This window comes from Carcharhinus amblyrhynchos, chromosome 3 (assembly GCF_965287045.1).
Source record: "Carcharhinus amblyrhynchos chromosome 3, sCarAmb.v2.hapA, whole genome shotgun sequence".
NCBI classification, from domain to species: Eukaryota; Metazoa; Chordata; class Chondrichthyes; order Carcharhiniformes; family Carcharhinidae; genus Carcharhinus; species Carcharhinus amblyrhynchos.
The window spans coordinates 89,607,711-89,626,594 of NC_137326.1; the positions used below are offsets into that span (position 1 = coordinate 89,607,711).

At 38.2% G+C, this 18,884-nt stretch overlaps 1 protein-coding gene across 1 annotated transcript in view; it reads left to right on the forward strand.

Moving 5' to 3' along the window:
- Window positions 1-834: 834 nt before the first annotated feature.
- kpna4 (karyopherin alpha 4 (importin alpha 3)) overlaps window positions 835-18,884 on the forward strand; it is a 34,381-nt gene continuing 16,331 nt past the window's right edge. Inside the window, exons 1-10 of the mRNA XM_080185479.1 lie at window positions 835-1,079; window positions 12,275-12,319; window positions 12,666-12,755; window positions 13,802-13,831; window positions 13,916-13,968; window positions 15,076-15,171; window positions 15,302-15,387; window positions 15,815-15,901; window positions 18,205-18,374; window positions 18,482-18,526. Of these exons, the coding sequence (XP_080041605.1) occupies window positions 1,020-1,079; window positions 12,275-12,319; window positions 12,666-12,755; window positions 13,802-13,831; window positions 13,916-13,968; window positions 15,076-15,171; window positions 15,302-15,387; window positions 15,815-15,901; window positions 18,205-18,374; window positions 18,482-18,526 (762 nt within the window). The 5' untranslated portion in view covers window positions 835-1,019. The remainder of the gene's footprint in view (window positions 1,080-12,274; window positions 12,320-12,665; window positions 12,756-13,801; window positions 13,832-13,915; window positions 13,969-15,075; window positions 15,172-15,301; window positions 15,388-15,814; window positions 15,902-18,204; window positions 18,375-18,481; window positions 18,527-18,884) is intronic.

An 18,884-nucleotide genomic window follows, 5' to 3' on the forward strand; every position in this document is an offset into this window, starting at 1 on the left:
GATGGGCTGAATGAATTGTAACGAATCTGTGATATCTATTTTTTCACACCAGGCAGTATATCGTAGCGAATTTACACCATATCCCACATTCTTGTGCCTAACATCCCCTAGTGTGGCAAGCTCAGAACGGCGAACACTACTCTAAATATGGTCGTATTGAAATTTCAAATAGACTAATTGTTAAATGTCCACTTTTGCACTGAATACCTGGTATCACCAAACGTGCTATTCCAGCGTTAAAACCTTTTTTTTAAGTTGTTGAGTGAAATTCTTCAGAAGTCAAATTGGTTTTGGCGGAAGGGACTGTGAACAGGAACGAAAACACGAAACCCGACCACAGAACTAGGAATTGTGTGGGAATGTTTTAAATCCTTGAAGGCCTTGCGCACACAGCTGGAGCTCGCCGGGGGGCGGGGGGAGACAGGAAGATAGCGCCCTCCAGCCCGGGTCCGCCTGCAAATTCTTCTCGCTGCCGCCCCGGGCCCCAAAGGCACAGCAGGAGCAAAACACACAACTCACTCCAATGTGGCAGCCGGTTGCTATAGGGCGGCGAAAGGAAGACCGGGCCGAGAAGCGCGGTGGCTGAGGGAGAAATAGAGCATTGGGGCCGGGAATAGCGGCCTACTCGCCGTCAAGTGCGCACAAGGAAGATGGGGAACTATTGAAGCCAGGGTGTGAGATCGAGGTTGTCGCTGAAAGCAGCGGGGCGGAGGGAGTCAGCCAGCGGCAGCGCCCCCTGTGCTAGGAGGACGGTCGCGATTCATTTCCCCCCCACCCCACGCCCTGCCGCCCCCACTTTGGCCTCCCTGGGAGGCGGCGCACCAATCAGCGCCTGTCTTACTGCGAGCTGCCCATTGCGGTGAAAGCGAGGCTGGAGCGTTTTACCGGCATTTTGGCTGATTGTGGTGAAGCGAAGTGAGGGGGGAAAAGGCAGGTGGAGGAGCTGCTGCTTATTGTTTCCTTTTCAACGTCGCTCATTAAATAGAGGGATAAGTTTACTTCTCCAGAAGCTCACGGCAATGGCGGACAACGACAAGCAGCGGCTGAAGAATTTCAAGAACAAAGGGCGGGATTTGGAGGTGAGCGAGGGTTTTTTTTCTTATTGTTCATTTTAGTATTTGTGGCGGTGCCGCCGCCGCAGTGACGTCTTTAGTAATTTGTGAGTAACCCGAGTCAGGCCTATCTGAGGCCTAACTGAACCCTGCAGGCGTGAGCAGGGCAACCAGGCGGAGACGTTGGAAGTTAAGAGGATGCGTCAATAAAGAGGGTTTAAAGTAACTTGGTTCTGCAGCAGGATTCCGGATTGCCGTGTCCACCGATAAAACCGAGCTCACAAACCAGCCAGCCACAAGCACTTGGCGTTTTCCTGGATGAGGAAAACGTGCCGGCTGCCCATGTTTTAAGTGTTATATAAGTTTCCGATTTGAAAACCAAGTGAGTGTTCTAAAACGATGCCGCAGGTAAAACTTGAGCACTACCAACGCATTTTTGTAGGTGTATAACTTTTTATCAACGCATCGGTTCAAATTGAAAGCTAAATCCTCCGTCTGAAGTCAGTTTCCACCCAGGCAGTCTATTATAAATAATTAGTGTTACACTCTTTTTCAAGATTATTTAGAAAGCAAAATAGTAAAACAACAACTCTCTTAGGAATATAAATTCCCAGTTAACAATATTCTCATGAAGCACAGCATGGTCTACATCCTCGGAAAATGATAAGACAATCATTATAAAGCCTGCAGCATGCGGAAGGTTTTTAATTAATGTTTTTGTTTATTAAATCAGATAATACCTAGGAGTGAATGGGTACTTTGAAATATGTGAATAACCTGTACATCGTGGAAGTAATACACATGGACAGAATACAATATTAGTATAGTACATGTTATGTAAAATATGTACTTCATGTAATTTTATTTAATTGTGAATCATTTGGCTGGTGTCAAATGTTTGAACTTATAGCATTGATTCCTAGAAGGTATTGCTAAAATATGTTTATTATAGAAATGATCCTTTGAGAGTTGGAGCTATAATGAGGGTTACCACTGAGACAGGACTTCATCTTCTGTTCCCTTCTCTCTTCATCAGAAGAGTTAATCGTAATTAAGTGGATGTAATTGAGTCCTCTTGCCTTTTTAACTACACTTTTTTTCACTTCCCAGGACTATAGTGTCTGGATGCTAATTGAGATTTGGGTGACAAGTTTTAAGAAATATTTTGCAATGGTTTAAAGGTACTATATTTGTACTAGAATTGGAAAAACACTATCAGGGACCAGATTGTTTTTTTCAAGCAAATTGATAAAATGTATATTTCCTTTTTGTTGATAACCCAATGTAGCTGTGCAGTCTTGTTGTGAAACACATTATCAATGAAAAGTAGTGGATGGCTTCACTTCATGGAGAAACTAAGGGAACATTTCCAACTGAAGTCTGATCTTGAGTATTCAGGTCCTCAGCTTTTTGAACCACCTGAGCCAATAAGGAATCAAAAGAACAACCCGTCACTCTTGACAGAAGTCCCAAAATGTTTCACAGGATTGTAATCAATTAAAAATTGATACTCAGTCAAAGAAGGTGATCTTATAATAATCAGACAAGTGATTTAAAGCTTTGTCAAATTGATCACTTTTTTGAGGAGGGAAAGGTGGAGATGAGTAGAAAGGGGGATTCCAGAGCTTAGTCCAAACAGTTGTAGATATGGCTTCCAATGGAATGATAGCGTGAAGGATGTACAGAAAGTCATAGTTGGGGAAGTGCTGAGTTCTTGATAGGTTATAGAGATGGAGAAGGCAGAAGCCAGAGGGAGACACGAACATATGGATGAGAATCTTAAATTTGAGGCCAAAGGTGGTTCTGGAGCCAAGGAGGTCAGAAAGCATGCTTGATTGGTGAGCAGAGTTTTGTTTATAGGAAGTGGAAGGGGGCAAGTTGTCTGTATGGACTTGAACGATTTCCTTTTATTTATCTGAAGCTTTCAAAGTTTAATTAGAGATTCTGCTGAGTGTTTCAAATGCAGCAACAACTTCTATTTACATCATGCAGCATTAACACAGTGAAGCATTTCAAGGTGCTTCACAGGAACATTTATAAAGGAAAATGACACTGAGCCATATCAGTTGATATTTGGTTAGCTGACCTAAAGCTTGGTCAAAGAGGTAGGCTTCAAGGAGTATTTTTAATAGAGGAAGGTGAGATATTGGCAGTATTCCACATTAGGCCCACTGTGACTGAAAGAGAGCCACTATATCATGTCGGAACAGAATTAGGACATTCAGTCCAATATTGGAGCAATTAAACTCGAGTATGCTTGTGACCACAATTACAGCACAAATATCTCTGAGGATTGTGAGGCTGGAGAAGATTCGAAATAGCAAGGGACAAGGCCATGGAGAGGCTTTAAAACCAGGATGAGAATTTTAAAATCAAGTTGTTGTTTGACTGGGAGCTTGTGTAGGTCAACAAGTGCAGGGGTGATAGAGGAATGTGATTTGATGTGAGTTAAATGGGGACAACAGAATTTTGGGTGATGTCAAGTTTCAGGGTAGAATGTGGGAATACAACCAGGCATGCATTGGAATTATCAAGTCTAACGTAATGAAGGCGTGAATGGGGGTTTCCCCAGCTGAGCTGATACAGGCAAGTTGGGTGATTATACCCAGGTGGAAATAGGCAAAATTACAGAAGGCATGAATGTGAGATTCAGTTCATTTTGGGATCAAATATGACATCAGTTACTCTAGTACTTGGTATCAAAAAACAAACTTGCATGTTTATTTTGGCCAGTTTACAGTTAGTTCTGGTGTTAATCAGAAAAATCAGTATTATAATTTATGTCCAAAATGTTATGGTAGGGAATGCTTTCTTCTAAAAGTGTACACCAATACTGTTGATTGCAGTGAATTTTCAATCAGTGTTGACCTTGGCTCAGTCCTTGTACTCTTGCCTCTCTGGCAAAAGTTTGTATGTTCGTGCCCCATTCTAAGGCCAATCCAGGCTAGTTCTTGAGTCCCAACACTGTCAACAGCTTTATATTGAGTGAGATGTTAAATCTTTTCTTTCTGATGGCACAAAAGATCCTATGACACTTTTTGAAAAATAGTACAGGAGTTCCCCTGCTTTCCTGGCCAATATTTATCCCTTAACAAGAACCAAAGAAACAGATCTAATTATTTAATCCGCTGCTTTTGTTTTTGTGCAAATTGATTCTGAATTTTCTACAGCAGTGACAGGACTTCAAAAAAAAACTTAATTGTCCATGATACATTTTTCAATTTCCCAAGCTCATGAAAGGCACAGGGTCACAACTCCCAAGGATTGGCAGGCACCATCAGGTTCCAGCTCCACTCTTTTTTCGCCTTGCACCCATTTCTGGCCCAGAATTCCAAGCCAGGCCTATTCAAAAATGCATGGCATACTTATTCTGGAGTTTTTGGTAAGGTAGGATCATCAGGGAAGCCAAGCTATGTCCCATTTTACACCGTAAGAAGTCTCACAACACGAGGTTAAAGCCCAACAGGTTTATTTGGTAGCAAAAGCCACTAGCTTTCAGAGCACTGCTCCCTCATCAGGTAAGTGGGAGTTCTGTTCACAAACAGAGCATATAAGACACAAACTCAATATACAAAATAATGGTTGGAATGTGAGTCTTAAAGGTACAGACAATGTGAGGGGAGATGGGGTTAAGCACAGGCTAAAGAGATGCGTATTGTCTCCAATCAAATCAGTAAGTGAGATTTTGCCAGACCAGGCAAGTTGTGGGGATTCCAGATAGTGTGTCATGTACCCAGGATCCCAATTGAGGCTGGCCTCATGTGCGCGGAACTTGGTTATCAGTCTCTGCTCAGTGACTGTGCATTGCCATTTGTCATGAAGGTTACCTCGGAGAATATTTACTTGAAGATCAGAGGCTGAATGACCGTGACCACTGAAGTGTTCCCCAACAGGAAGACAACACTCTTGACTGGTGATTGTTGAGCTGTGTTCATTCATCCGTTGTCATAGCATCTGCATGGTCTCCCAATGTCCCATGCCTCAGGACATCCTTTCTGCAGTGTATCAAGCAGACAACGTTGGCCGTGTTGCAAGACTATGTACTGTGTACCTGGTGGATGGTGTTCTCATGTGAGATGATGGCATCAGTGTCGATGGTCCTGCACGTCTTGCAGAGGTTGTTGTGGCAGGGTTGTGTGGTGTCGTGGTCACTGTTCTCCTGAAGGCCAGGAACAATAGTCTGTTTGAGGTTGTGCAATTGTTTGAAGGCAAGATGTGGGGATGGCCTTGGTGATCAAGTACGTCCCCGGAGTGGAGAAGTTACAATGTCTATATAAATAGAGGTTGCTGCAATTGTGGGCAGGGGGGCCTTTGGAACCATCTGAATTAAATACAGAATATGCTGGAAATACACAGATCTGACAGCATCTGCAGAGAGGAAACAATGGTTTTGATGAAAGGTCATTGACTTGAAGCGATAACTCTGTCTCACAAATGCTGCCAGGCGTGCTGAGTATTTCCAACATTTTCTATTTCATATTTCCAGCAGCAACAGCATTTTAGTTTTATATTTCTGAACATGGTTTATCATGTTTAAATTAGGGCCTTTATTTTCATATAAATTAATATGACCACAACATTATTTCTCTGGGAGAGAAATAAGTGAGTGAAGCTGGGGTTATTTCATGATTTTCTCTGCGTATGGTCATTGTGATGATGGATTTTACTGCTAAGGAATGGAATAAGTTTCTAATTTGGAATACCCAGTGTCCAGATTAGTCACCAGTGTATGTCTCATGTTGGAGGGAGCAGCATTCAATTCCAGACTAATGCCCTTATGGAAAACAACTCCATACATGGAAGCTGCCAAAATATATGCATGCATAATAATTGTGGACCTGTGCACTTAACTGACTACATCCAGTTGTGCAAAATCAATACTGGAGTCCTTAAAACCAGTAAACCTTCTCATGTAAACAGGATTTAACTGACAAGAAAAGAGTGTTTTAAACCACTAACTTTCTTATTTCACTTGGTTCAAAACAGGATGGTGAACGATAAAAGCTTATCTATGATTAGTTTGAGTTTCAGTTGATACTACATTTGACTTTTGAAAATCCTAACTGGAAGATTTGTGAATGCATCATGATTCATATCAATCAAGACATAAAAGGTTGCAAATTTCAGCTTCTCCACTTGTCACCAATTCTTTAATTGCTTGTTGCTTGGGATTGTTTCACTTTCTCACTTTAAATTAGTGCTGGATGAGCATAGTTGTTTAAAATGTAATAATTTGGGGAGTATATGACTTTTTTGAAAAATTGCCAGTTGATTCAAAAGCTTATCACCTTAGCTCCTTAGAGCCTGATATGATTTGTGCTACATGATATTTACTACTTCTGGGAATAAAAAGTGTGCTTTAAACTGATGAGCATTTTTTGCATAATTTAATTACTTGCACATGTTAATTTAAAATGTGTCGAGTGGCACACCGTACTGGTGTTAAGGCATTGAAGATAGTATCTACAGTTCCAACATTGATCCAACCTTTGTGATCAAGTTCATGGTAGATGCAGAGAGGGTCAAGTGCCACTCTGAGAGTGGTAAACAAAAGAGATCAACGTAAGCTCTGTCTTGACAGTGTTATGGAGCAATATTTGATAGAGGCCTGGAAAAATTTTCTCTTCAGTCTTAGCCAGAACCTGTCTCAAATACAAGAAGATAAAGATATTGGAGAAGTTAAAATCTTAAATTAGACCGTGATTGTTGGTAAATTATTCTGTTGAAGACACATGGTTCATTTGTGGTTTATTGGTGCATGCCAAGGCATAGGACATAATACATGGGAATAGAACTTATTTCCACTTAAGGCTACCAGTATCAATAAGGTGTTGTACAGCTGCAAGTACAGGGTTGCATTCTTGCACTACTTAAAACATGCTTCGGTTTGACAAAAAAATGTCCTATGTTGAATCAAAATACTGTTTATCACTGGAAATTGAGGCTATTTTATGTAATGAGTTCTTGCCTGTTGGAAGCTTTGTTGAAAAAGTTCACTTCAGTTAGGATCTTTGAGAAAGATGTACTCATCCCATTGGTCTAAATTGCATATTCCCAGGATGTGCCTTTTGAATGTAGGATAACCTGCAGTATCACTTTATTCTTCTGTCTCCTTTTAAGGAATGGATCTACATAAAATTTTAAAAATGATTAATTGCATTAAACTAAGAATGTGCTATTTAAATTCCTGCAATTTATGATTGACTAGGAGCTGTGAACAAACTTCAAATATGTGAAATGAATCTTAAAAGCTTCAGCTGGAAACTTTTCATCAGTCCTCTTCCCTCAACTCTAGAGTATCCTTTTAGTTCAGGTTTTGCCTTTTTAACTTGCATGTAATGGGGTGGAGATAGTGAAAGAAAGGGAGTTGGTGAAGGCTGAAAAGTAGCTCAGCAATAATCTGTGATATGCAAAGGCTGATGAGTGAGAGGTATTAGTGAAATGTATGCTCAGTTGAGTGGGGGAATTTCTCTGCAAGAGCAGGGGATTCTGATAGAAATATTGAGGGTAAGCTTCTTGAGTTCTCTGGCCAAAGATAGGTCTGACTGACAGCACAACAACGACCACCACCATTAGATTAAGGAGACAGTCCTAAATTCACCCAGCTGCAATGGAGATCAAAATGTGCTGTTAGCACCATAAGAAGTAAGAGTCAGCTGTTAGGCCCCATGAGCCTGCAGTAGGATCATAGCTCCTCACCTCCACTTTCCTGTTTTTTTTCCCCGTAACTCTTTATTCCCTTTTTTGATCAACAATTTCAATGAGATCACCTCATTCTTAATTCCAGTGAGTAGAGTCTCAACCTGTTTCACCATTGCTGATGAGATAATCCCCCCCCCCTCCCCATTTGTGCATACTGGAGATCATCCTAGTGAACCTTCTCTGAAAAGCCTTCAGTGAAATAGTATCTTAAATTTTATCCCAATTAGTTTGTCTAAAACTGCTCAGAGTATTTGCGATTTAGTCTCACCAGTACCTTGTACAGTAGTAGAAAGACTTCTCTATTCTTATGCTCCAATCCCTTTGAATTGCCAACATGTTATTAGACTTCTTGATTACCTGCTGCACTTGTGCTTGCTTTCTTTGCTTCGTGCAGAAGTATCCCCAAGTCCCTTGTGTTGCCGCTTTCTGTAGCTTTTCTCCATTTAAATAATGCTGATTTTTTTTTTTGTTCTCCCTTTCAAAATAAACAACTTCACAGTTTCCCACATAATGCTCCTCTTGCCAACTTTTTGCCGTCTTACTTAACCCATCAGCTTCTCTTTTATAAGTTGTTTGTATTCCTCTCAGAATTTGCCTTCCCATCAATTTTTGTGTTGTCTGTGAATTTGGCTACAATATATTTGCTTCCTTTCTCCAAGTCATTAATGTGCATTGCAAACAGTTGCGATCCCAGCACTGATCTCTGTGGGACATCATGGGTCACAGGTTACCAACCTCAAAAAGAACCCCTTATCCCCAGTTGCTGCTTCCTGTCTATTAGCCAATTCTTTATCCATGTTGATAAGCTACCTTCAACACCATGGGTTCTTCTGACTTAACCTTTTGTGAGGTACCTTATCAAATGCTTTCTGGAAATCCAAACACAATACATCTGCTGGCTCCCTTTATCCTCTCTTGTTCAGGCATTCTTGAAAAACTAATAAATTAGTCAGACACAGGTTCCCTATCATGAAGTCATACTGACTTTGCTTGATTTAGATTGATTTTTCAACTGTGCTATTACTTTCTTAATAATCTCAACATTTTTCTAACAATAGATGTTTTGCTAACTGGCCTATAGTTATCCACTTTTTGCCTGTCTCCCTTTTTTGTACAAGGATATCATATTGACAGTTCTCCAATCCTCCAGGATTTCTCCAGAAATACACAATTTTTGAAAAAGTACAATTGCAACTAATGCATCCATTTCCTTTAGCTACTTGTTTTAAGAGTTTTGGATGCAAACCATCTGGGCCAGGGGACTTATCTCCCTTTAGCTCCATTAGTTTATCTAATATTTATGTAGTGATGGTAGTTAATTCCTTCCCTGTATTCTTTAGTATTAATGGGATTTTCAAAGTAATTTCACCATAAAGACTGATGCAAAGTATCTTTTTAACTCCTCTGCCATTTCTTTGTTTACCCATAACTATCTCCCCAAATTCATTTTCTAAGGGGCCTGTGTTCATCTTAACCTCTGTTTTCCTTTTTATATATTTAAAGAAACTCATTGTCAGATTTTATATTCCTCACTAGTTTGCCCTTGTCGTTTATTCTGTCTCTGTTTATTATCTTTTTAGATCTCCTTTGCTGGATTCTGAATTTATCCCAGTCTTCGGAGCTACCACTGACTTTTACCTCTTATATTTTTTTCTTTGAATTTAATACTGTCCAAACTTCCTTGGGTTAGCCATAATTAACTTATCCCTCTCTTAGAATATTTCCTTCTTACTGGGATATATTTTTGCTGAGAGTCATGACTTACCTTCTTAAATGTCTGCCACTGCTTGCACGCTGTCCTCCCTGCGAATCTGTCTACCCAGTCCACTGACTCTAAGCCCGTTTTATTGTAATTCCCTTTATTTAAGTTAAACACAATTGTTTCCGACCCAAGATTCTCACTCTGAAGCTGAATATTAAATTCACCATGTTATGATTACTGCTTCCTGGGAGATCTTTTACTGTGAGGTCATTCTTTACCCCTTACCAGATCCAAGATAGCCTGTTCCCTGGTTGGCTCCATGGCACATTGCTGTAGGCAACTATCCCTAATGCACTCTATGAATTTGTTGTAGCTACCCGTTACAACTTGATTAACCCAATCAACATAAAGATTAAAGTCACCCATAATTATTGCTGTTATTTTTACATGGTCCTATTATTTGATTTATATCCTTTACTATGTGTAGCTGCTGTTTGAGGGTTTATACCCTACTACCGAAGTCGTCTTTCTCTTGCTGTTTTTTTTAACCTCCACCCAAATGGATTCTACATCATCTGAGTCTAGTCACCTCACAACTGTCTTCATTTCATCTCCGATTAACAGTGCTACCCCACCACCTTTTTTTCTTCCTGCTTATCTTTCCAAAAAGTCAGAAACCCCTGAATATTAAGTTCTTAGTTTTGATCTTTTAATTATGTCTCTGGCTATGAAATTATATCCATTTACCTCAATTCTTCAAAGAATCTTCTGCACTCAGCTCTGTTTTCTCCCCATAGATGCTGTCAGACTGGCTGAAACTTTCTACCATATTCTGTGTTTTAAAATTCCAACACCCACAATCATTTGCTTACATCTTAGTTTTGAGCAAAAGTAAAACCCTGGATGAAAAATATTTTAATAAAATGGAAAGGAAAATAAAATTGAAAATATATTTAAACATGATCTTGCTTCAACAAACCAAGTTGCTATGGGAAGTAGAAGAGGTCAAACAAAAAATTCCTCCACAGTTCTACGAGTAGTCAGAGCCTGGAACTGCATGAAGATCTACAGCTTGACTTAAAAGATTCTAATATCACAGACTTGTCTTAAAATGGGGAAAACCTAGGAGATATAGGAGCCATTCAGCCCATCAAATCTGCTCTACTCTGATCTGATCATCCTCCACTCCCATTTTCCACCATATCCCAATAACCCTTGATTCCCTTACTGATTAAAAATCTGCTTGCCTTGAACATAATGATCCAGCCTCTTTATGGTAAAGAATTCCATAGATTCACACTACCCTCTCAGAGGGTAGTGAGAATCTATGATTCTATGAGAGAAAAATATTTTCCAACTCTGGGCATCCATTTAGTTTTAAGATTATGCCCTCTGGTCCTAGATGTCCAACAAGGGGAGCCACCTCTCAGCATCTCCCCTGTCAAACCCCTGAGAATCCCATATGTCTCAATAAGGTCACCCCCTCATTTTCAATATTAACTTATCACAAGATGTAACACAGGTAGGGACACAGTTGGCATTGAAGTACTGACAGGATCTGGTGTTACTTTTGAATGGAAAGATAAGTCCTGATTTAATATGTGGCTATTAATTTGAACCTTTTGTAGTTCATTTGTGTTTGTTTCCATTTTCAAACAAGTAAGCATTTATTACAGACATGTTTTCTGCTTGAATATGTTCTCACGGGATATCATGTTTTTTGGAATACTTTATAGAGTTTTCTGTTTGTTTATTTTCTGCTTTGGTGATAATTTAATTTTTCTTAGAATTTCTCAACTAAATGTTCACGTTGTAGAACAGTGCCACTTCAGTTAGTTGGAAGACGAATTTGAAACTCTAGGTTGCTACCTATTTTGGTTTGGCATGTTGAACTCGCAAGAAACTGCTTTAGGCTACCAGTTACCTGGAACTGAGTTTAGTTTAGTTCCATTCAAAATCAGAGACCTTGTTGAAGTGGTCATTCTATGTATATTAATTCGGTAAGAAGTCTCACAACATGAGGTTAAAGTCCAACAGGTTTATTTGGTAGCACAAGCGACTAGCTTTCAGAGTACTTCCCCTTCATCAGGTGAGTGGGAGTTCTGATCACAAACAGGGTTTATAAAGACACAAACTCAATTTACAAAATAATAGTTGATATGCAAGTCTTTCAGACAATCAAGTCTTAAGGGTACAGACAGTGTGAGTGGAAAGAGGGTTAAGCACAGGTTAAAGAGATGTGTATTGTCTCCAGCCAGGACAGTTAGTGAGATTTTGCAAGCCCAGGCAAGTCATGGGCATTACAGATAGTGTGACATGAACCCAAGATCCCGATTTGAGGCCATCCTTGTGTGTGGAACCAGTCCAACGCCAACATCTCCACGTTATATTTAACTCAGCCAGGCAAATTGGTTAGTTTGTATTTGACCTTGAGCGAACAGCCTATCCCACTTCTGCCGTATATTGTTTCATTTTCTTATGGCGTTCTGTAAGATGTCAATTAAAAGCAAGAACTCAAGTTGCTTCCTTGCCTAGCTGTAGGATTAAACGGTGGACTATCCTAGTCTGTCTTGGTCAGGATGACATTTTGCATTATCACTGTGATTGAAAAGATCTGCATTAGTTTAACTATTAATTTAAATGGCATTAGCTTACTGTTTAGACTCATAATTGCATTGTTTACTGTAAACATTTAGTTTTGTGATCATCATGCTAGAGTAACAGTTTTACTTGAAGAACTTCATGATTTAAATAGCATTACAATTTGTTGTCGTCTGGAAGGCAAACCAAATTTACTATAAACATTTTTTTTCTTTAGTCTATGAGAAGACAACGCAATGAAGTGGTTGTAGAACTAAGAAAGGTAAGAGTTTTTGTTAAAATCTTTCACTGCTGCAAAAGGGAACTGAGATTTAAAACCTAAGTCTGTGTGTTTAAATGAGGCAATAAAATTTAATGTATTAGCTTAGGATTAAATATTTTGTACAAATGCAATGTCGCTTGAAACCTTTTAACCTTTGAGTGCCCAAAAAAATGTTGTGTAGAGTGTTAGCTTGTTGCTTTGCATATATGTGGAGAAAATTGAGTTGCACACTTGGAGAAGATTGGATTATCACAGCTAAATATCAGTCATTTGGATTTTTGGTATTTTAATGTTGCACTGAAAAATTGTTTCTCACTGAACATAAAAATATTTGTTTTGTATTTAGAACAAGAGAGATGAACATTTATTAAAGCGAAGAAATGTCCCTCAAGAGGATACTTGCGAAGACTCTGACCTTGATGGTGACATCAGAGTGGTAAATACTTTTGCTGCTGTATAAGTAAATACTCAGTAGAATTTAGCAGTTGAGTTTTGATGCTGAGATTGATGAATTTGGCAGGGGTGAAACCATGCTCCAGTTCATCAATGTTTCACTGTTTAAAAAAGCTATTTGTATGTCATCCACATTTTATAATGTATACAATTATTATATATTATGAGTCTGTGATGAAAGTTGTATTTCTAAATTTTAACCAAGTCGAAATAGAAATCCAAGACCTTAGAATAATATTTTCAATTAGAGCAACATTTTCATTATTAGCATTGAGAATATTTTTATTTTACAGTGATACACCACAATTGAAAACCAATCTTGTTATAAAATTTGAATGTTGTTAGAATATTGATGATTTATAGCAATTTTGTTCCCCATTTAAGACTTGCTTGTAATTATTTAAATATATAAATAAAACGAATGAAGAGGCACAAGAGGATATCATATTCCAATTCAGACAATGATGTCACTCTATTTGTTGGTGCAGTCCTCCTAAATATACGTCATACTTCATAGCACTTTATCAAGTATCTTAATGTAACTATAACTAGTTTGAGTCCTGTCCAGTGATGAAATTATAGGTGAGTTCCTTTACTGTGAATTGCAAAGTACTTGGTGGTCTCAAAAAATCTGGTAAACTAAAATGGACACTTTATATTAGTGCCTTAGGGGAACTTTGTAATTTTTTTTATGGCGGGCTTTCAAAACAATTTTATGTGGTCTTTTTTAGCAGCATCAGCAGACAATTTTTTCTGCTGTCAGCAAATTAGCCTCAGCCTTTCTGTTTAGTATGCTCCCTAAACAGATATGCTTGCTTTGTTATGTGGTCTGCAGATTATTTTATTCCGTGAATGCAATAAATATAAAATCTATGTATGTACATTTTGTCTTGAGTTTGATTTATTCAACAGTAAGTTAAATGGTCAATTAGTAATATAACATTTTTTCAAAGAACATTATCAATTTGAAGTAACTTTTTAAATGTAACCTGGAAACTAACGTTTTCTCTTTTTGCTCTCTTTCTGCAGCAAAATACATCATTAGAAGCAATAGTGCAGGTGATTAACTTTAATGTTAAAGTTGAACTTTTATTTGCTGCAGCATGAACTTAAGTATTTACTAATTGTAATTTTGTTGAACAGAATGCTTCCAGTGACAACCAGGGGCTTCAGCTCAGTGCGGTGCAGGCTGCTAGGTGAGATTGTCACACTCTGAACTTCTTTATATTTGATAGAATCTCAAGATAAAAATAACTTGCCTCTGGAAATAAATTATTTTTATGAAAACCTTAGGTGACTGTTTGTCACCATGTATATGTTTCTTATTCATTCATGGATTGTGGCCAAAACTGGTAAGGCCAACATTTATTGTACATCCTAATTGCTCTGGAATAGATTGTGGTGAGCCTTTGCCTTGAATCATGACAGTCAGTGTGGTGAAGGTACTCCGCAATGCTCTAGGACAGACGTGGACCCAATGATATAGAAGAAATTGTGACATCTTTCCAAATCAGGTATTTGATGTGGAGAAATGTGGTGCTGTTGAAGGAACCTTACTGAGTTGCTGCAGTGCATCTTGTAAATGACATTTATTCTGGTCCTCAATCATCTGCTCTCCATCACCAAGATGGCCTCTTTCCACCTCTGTAATATTGCCTATCTCCATCCTTGCCTCAGCTCATCTGCTGAAGATGTTCTCATCTTTGTTACTCAACTATTCCAGCACTCTAATGGATTGTCTCCCACCTAGTGTCTTTCATAGACTTGCGTTCATCTAAAATTCTGCTGACCATATCCTAACACTGAGCAAATCCAGTTCACCCATCATTCCTACACTTTTTATTGCTTCAAGTCTGACGATGCTTCAATTTTACAATCTTTATTTATTTTCAAATCCTTCCCATCTCTAACTTCCTCCATACTTGCAACTCCTGAGATATCTATGCTTCCCTTCCTGGCCTAGCCTCTTTTGTGTGCTCTGAATTTTCATTGCTCCATCAAATGCACTTGTGCCTCAGCTCCAATCTCTGGAACTCCTTCCCTAAATCTTCCCATCCCTCGACCTCCTAAATCTTTTCATCCCTCTATCATTTTCTCCCATTTTAAAATGCCTTTTTAAGCTTACGTCTTTTACCAAGTTTTTGGTTACCTAATGTCTCTATTTGGCTACTTTCTGTTTAATGCTTCTGTGAAGTGGTATGGGATGTTTACTGCACCTAAAGGAGCTGCATAATGAAAAATTGTTGAAGTTAAAAACTTTCCCAACTTTCAAGATATCTTTTGCTGTCTATTCCTTTCAACAGAAAGTTGTTGTCCAGTGATCGCAATCCACCGATAGATGACTTAATAAACTCTGGCATTTTACCGATTCTTGTGCATTGTCTAGAACGAGATGACAAGTAAGTGGCAAGCAGTGGCATTTTGATTTAAAATAAACTTTCTTGGCTTCAAATGGTTCTGAAAACTGCATTTCATGGTGCAATGCAGGATGGCCTACAGACTTTTTAATTTGATGTATTTTGTTTATAGTCCTTCATTACAATTTGAAGCAGCATGGGCTTTAACAAACATCGCCTCTGGCACTTCGGAGCAAACGCAGGCTGTGGTTAAATCAAGTGAGTGCTGCTTTGTTCTTAGATACCGAGATCCTTTACTCAATTACAGGAGTAAGCCCTTTTAAGTATAATTGCAAAGCATTTAAATTAATAATTCTCTAAAGCTTACAGTTCAATTTGAAAACTAATTTGAATTTCAGTTTCATCAGAGTTGTGGCATTTTACTAATGGAATCCTTTTAGGTCAGCAGAAGATTTGTTAGTATGTTTTGAATAAAATTTTGCATGTGACTAATTTGTAGTTTATTTTAAAATTAGTTTTGTAAACCCCATCTTTGGTTCTAATTGGACATTTTCTTTATTACTGCTGATTCTAAAATCTCAAAAGTTATAATATTTGAAACAAAGTAAAAGGAAACCCTGATGAAAGAATCTAGTTGTCCTCCCTTTTACTGCAGTATAATTTTTTTCATTGTTCTTCCTCTTAGATGCTGTTCCCCTATTTTTAAGACTGCTGCACTCTCCACATCAGAATGTGTGTGAACAGGCAGTTTGGGCTTTAGGCAACATCATAGGTATGTTCTGTCATTATGATTAAAAGTTTTGGATTTTTATTTTGCAGTTATTGGGGTAGATTTCAATTTATACCTTGTAATGTAAAATTGGTGTTATGGATCAACCGCATGTGAAAATTGGGAACAGCAACTTTATGGTTAGATTGCTTGTTAAAAATCAAACCCTTCATATTATGTGGGAGATCTTGAATCTGGGTGTCTTTAAGGAGCTAAATCTTAAGAGTTGTTTGAGATTGAAACTCAAATTTTGGCCAGTTCTCACAGCCAACAATACCAACTTTATCTCTCCAGCAGTTCCCTTTAATGTTCAACTGTCTGCATGTTGTTTGACATCAAATCCTTCATCAGTTATAGCTCACCATTGGACAGTCTGAAGCTATCACCTTTGGCCCCTGTCACAAGCACCATTCTTATTACTAATTCTATTTTCCTTTCCTGTCTTGTTTTCTCAAACTGATCCAAATTGTTTACATTCTGGTGTACCATTTGATAAATTTTAAACCATATAATCTATCCATTATAAAATTGCTTGCAATATTGCTGCTCCAACTCACCACTCAAATTACTAAAACCCCTTGTTACCTCTTCGCACTTTCTACTTCTGACTGTTTATTCTTTATTCATTCATGGGATATTGGTGTTGCTGGCTGGCTAGCATTTATTGCTCATCCCTAGTAGCCCTTAAGAGGGCAGTTGAGAGTCAACCACGTTGCTGTCAAATATAGGCCAAACCAGGTAAGGATGGCAGATTTCCTTCCCTAAATGACATTAGTGAACGAGATGGGTTTTTCCAACAATTTCATGGTCATCAATAGATTCTTAATTCCAGTTTTTTTTATTGAATTCAAATTCCTCCAACTGCTTTGATGGGATTTGAACCTGGGTGCCCAGAACCAAACCAATGAAACTTAAAAGTTAAGAAAACTTAATTTTCTTGATTAATAGTCGAGCAATGGTCTATCTCCTCCCAATGCACATCTTGTTTGCCCTTTGTCCTCCTTCCCCCACGAATTATACTTTGTCCAAAAGTGTGATTTATGTCCTCTGCTCTTTCTCGTTTATCCATTGTCTCCTTCACCTCCCATTTCCAATGCATTTAAACTTAAATTTTGCACCCTTATCTATGAGCCCAATCACAATCACAACCTTTGCTTACCTTAATCCTGTCAGGCACTATTGCCCTGTGAAAAATTCTGACAACTCGATTCATCTGATTCTGGCTTACTACTCGCCTCCTGCCTCACCACTGTCCCATCTTTAAAACTTTTAACCCACATTTATTCCTGCTTAATGAAGCTTTCCTTGGATCTCTACTTACAAAACTTGCTTCTCTCTTACTTGGTTGGGATCCATTTCTGTTAGGAGATTGCAGATTTAATTTGTTGACTATTTTATAGGCGCTTCAACTTTAAAAATGCTTAATTCACTTGAAACACATCCAGAGTGTTCTGAACAATATGTGGGGTTTTAGTGATTTAATATTGTAGATTCAGGTCACTATTTTCATTTTGTTTGGCTAATGAAGGTGTTACAGTGTGCAGTAAGTGTTCAGATCACTCTAGGCATATAGCATAGACCGAAACAGATGCTGCAACTTATTTTGACATCATGAATATCTAATATAGTATTGTAATGGAAATCAAAGGGCCTGTTTTTTAGAAATGATTACAAAGCAGCAAGTTATTTGCTTGTCTTTATTATAATTATTGCTTTAATTTGTTAAACTATTAGCTTTTACCTCGAGACATAATCTAGCAGATATTGGATGTAAAATGTTTAATCAGTTGAAAGAGGTGGATTAAATTTGAATTTAAAAGGCAATATATATTTCATAAAGTACTCGAAAGAAATGTATAATTTATTGTATGTGAGACGTTGAATCAAAAAATAGTAAAATACTAACCATTAGGTTAGTATTTTAAGCTGGTTAGCAACTGTTGCTAATAGTTTTTAAATAAGGTGGTCTCCACCAGTTAGGGTGGTTGTAAAAGAACACTGCTTTGTATTGAGAAAAAGCTGAGTGTTCTCCAGTTAACCGAGCCAACATTCTTCCTCAAAGCAACTGGTTATTTATTTCATTGTTTGTGAGAATTTACTCTGTAAATTGACTGTTGTATTTGCTGACCAAAACAACTGACTATTCATCAAAATGTATTTTCATCTATTCTTCAGATGTGAAATGTGCAATCTATTAGCTTTTATGGCATAGGGTATCACTTTTTCACGTGAATTGATATTTTGTATAATGTGCTTTGTTTGATTAAACTAAAATGATCACTTTTCCCCTCCATTGTTACAAATAGGGGATGGCCCTCAATGCAGAGATTATGTAATTAGTCTGGGAGTTGTGAAGCCCCTACTTTCTTTCATTAGTCCATCAATTCCTATTACCTTTCTTCGAAACGTCACATGGGTGATGGTTAATCTCTGCCGTCATAAAGACCCTCCCCCACCAATGGAAACAATTCAGGAGGTAATTAGTTTGAGATTTTTCAATTTGTATCACAATTTAAAGTAAATTTTAGCTGAATCATTTGAAAGCCAAATTGATACTAATATGAATAACCTTTTTTTTCCTAGATTCTCCCAGCCTTATGTGTGCTCATCCACCACACAGATGTTAATGTAAGTAACATGGATTCAGCGCATGCAGAAACTATCACCATACTAGTGTGGCATAATTTCTACAAGTTAACTTTTTTGTTTGAAAGACGAAGGCCAGAATTTTCCAGCCATTCACAACCCGCTACTGCCACTATGAGAGAGGATATAGAATTTGGTGCTCAGCCAAATCTCTCTCTGTTCATTGCAGTGGGACCAGAGAATCCCACTGGCGTAAATGGCCAGAAAATTCCAGCTGAAAAGTGCATTTACTCGTGGCCCCACATTCGTCCATCTTTTGTGGCAGTTTTCATCTGTCTTTAAACCACATTAGCATTTTGTCTCTGAAACCTTCCACATTTTTGCTTTTGTCCCCATCTTT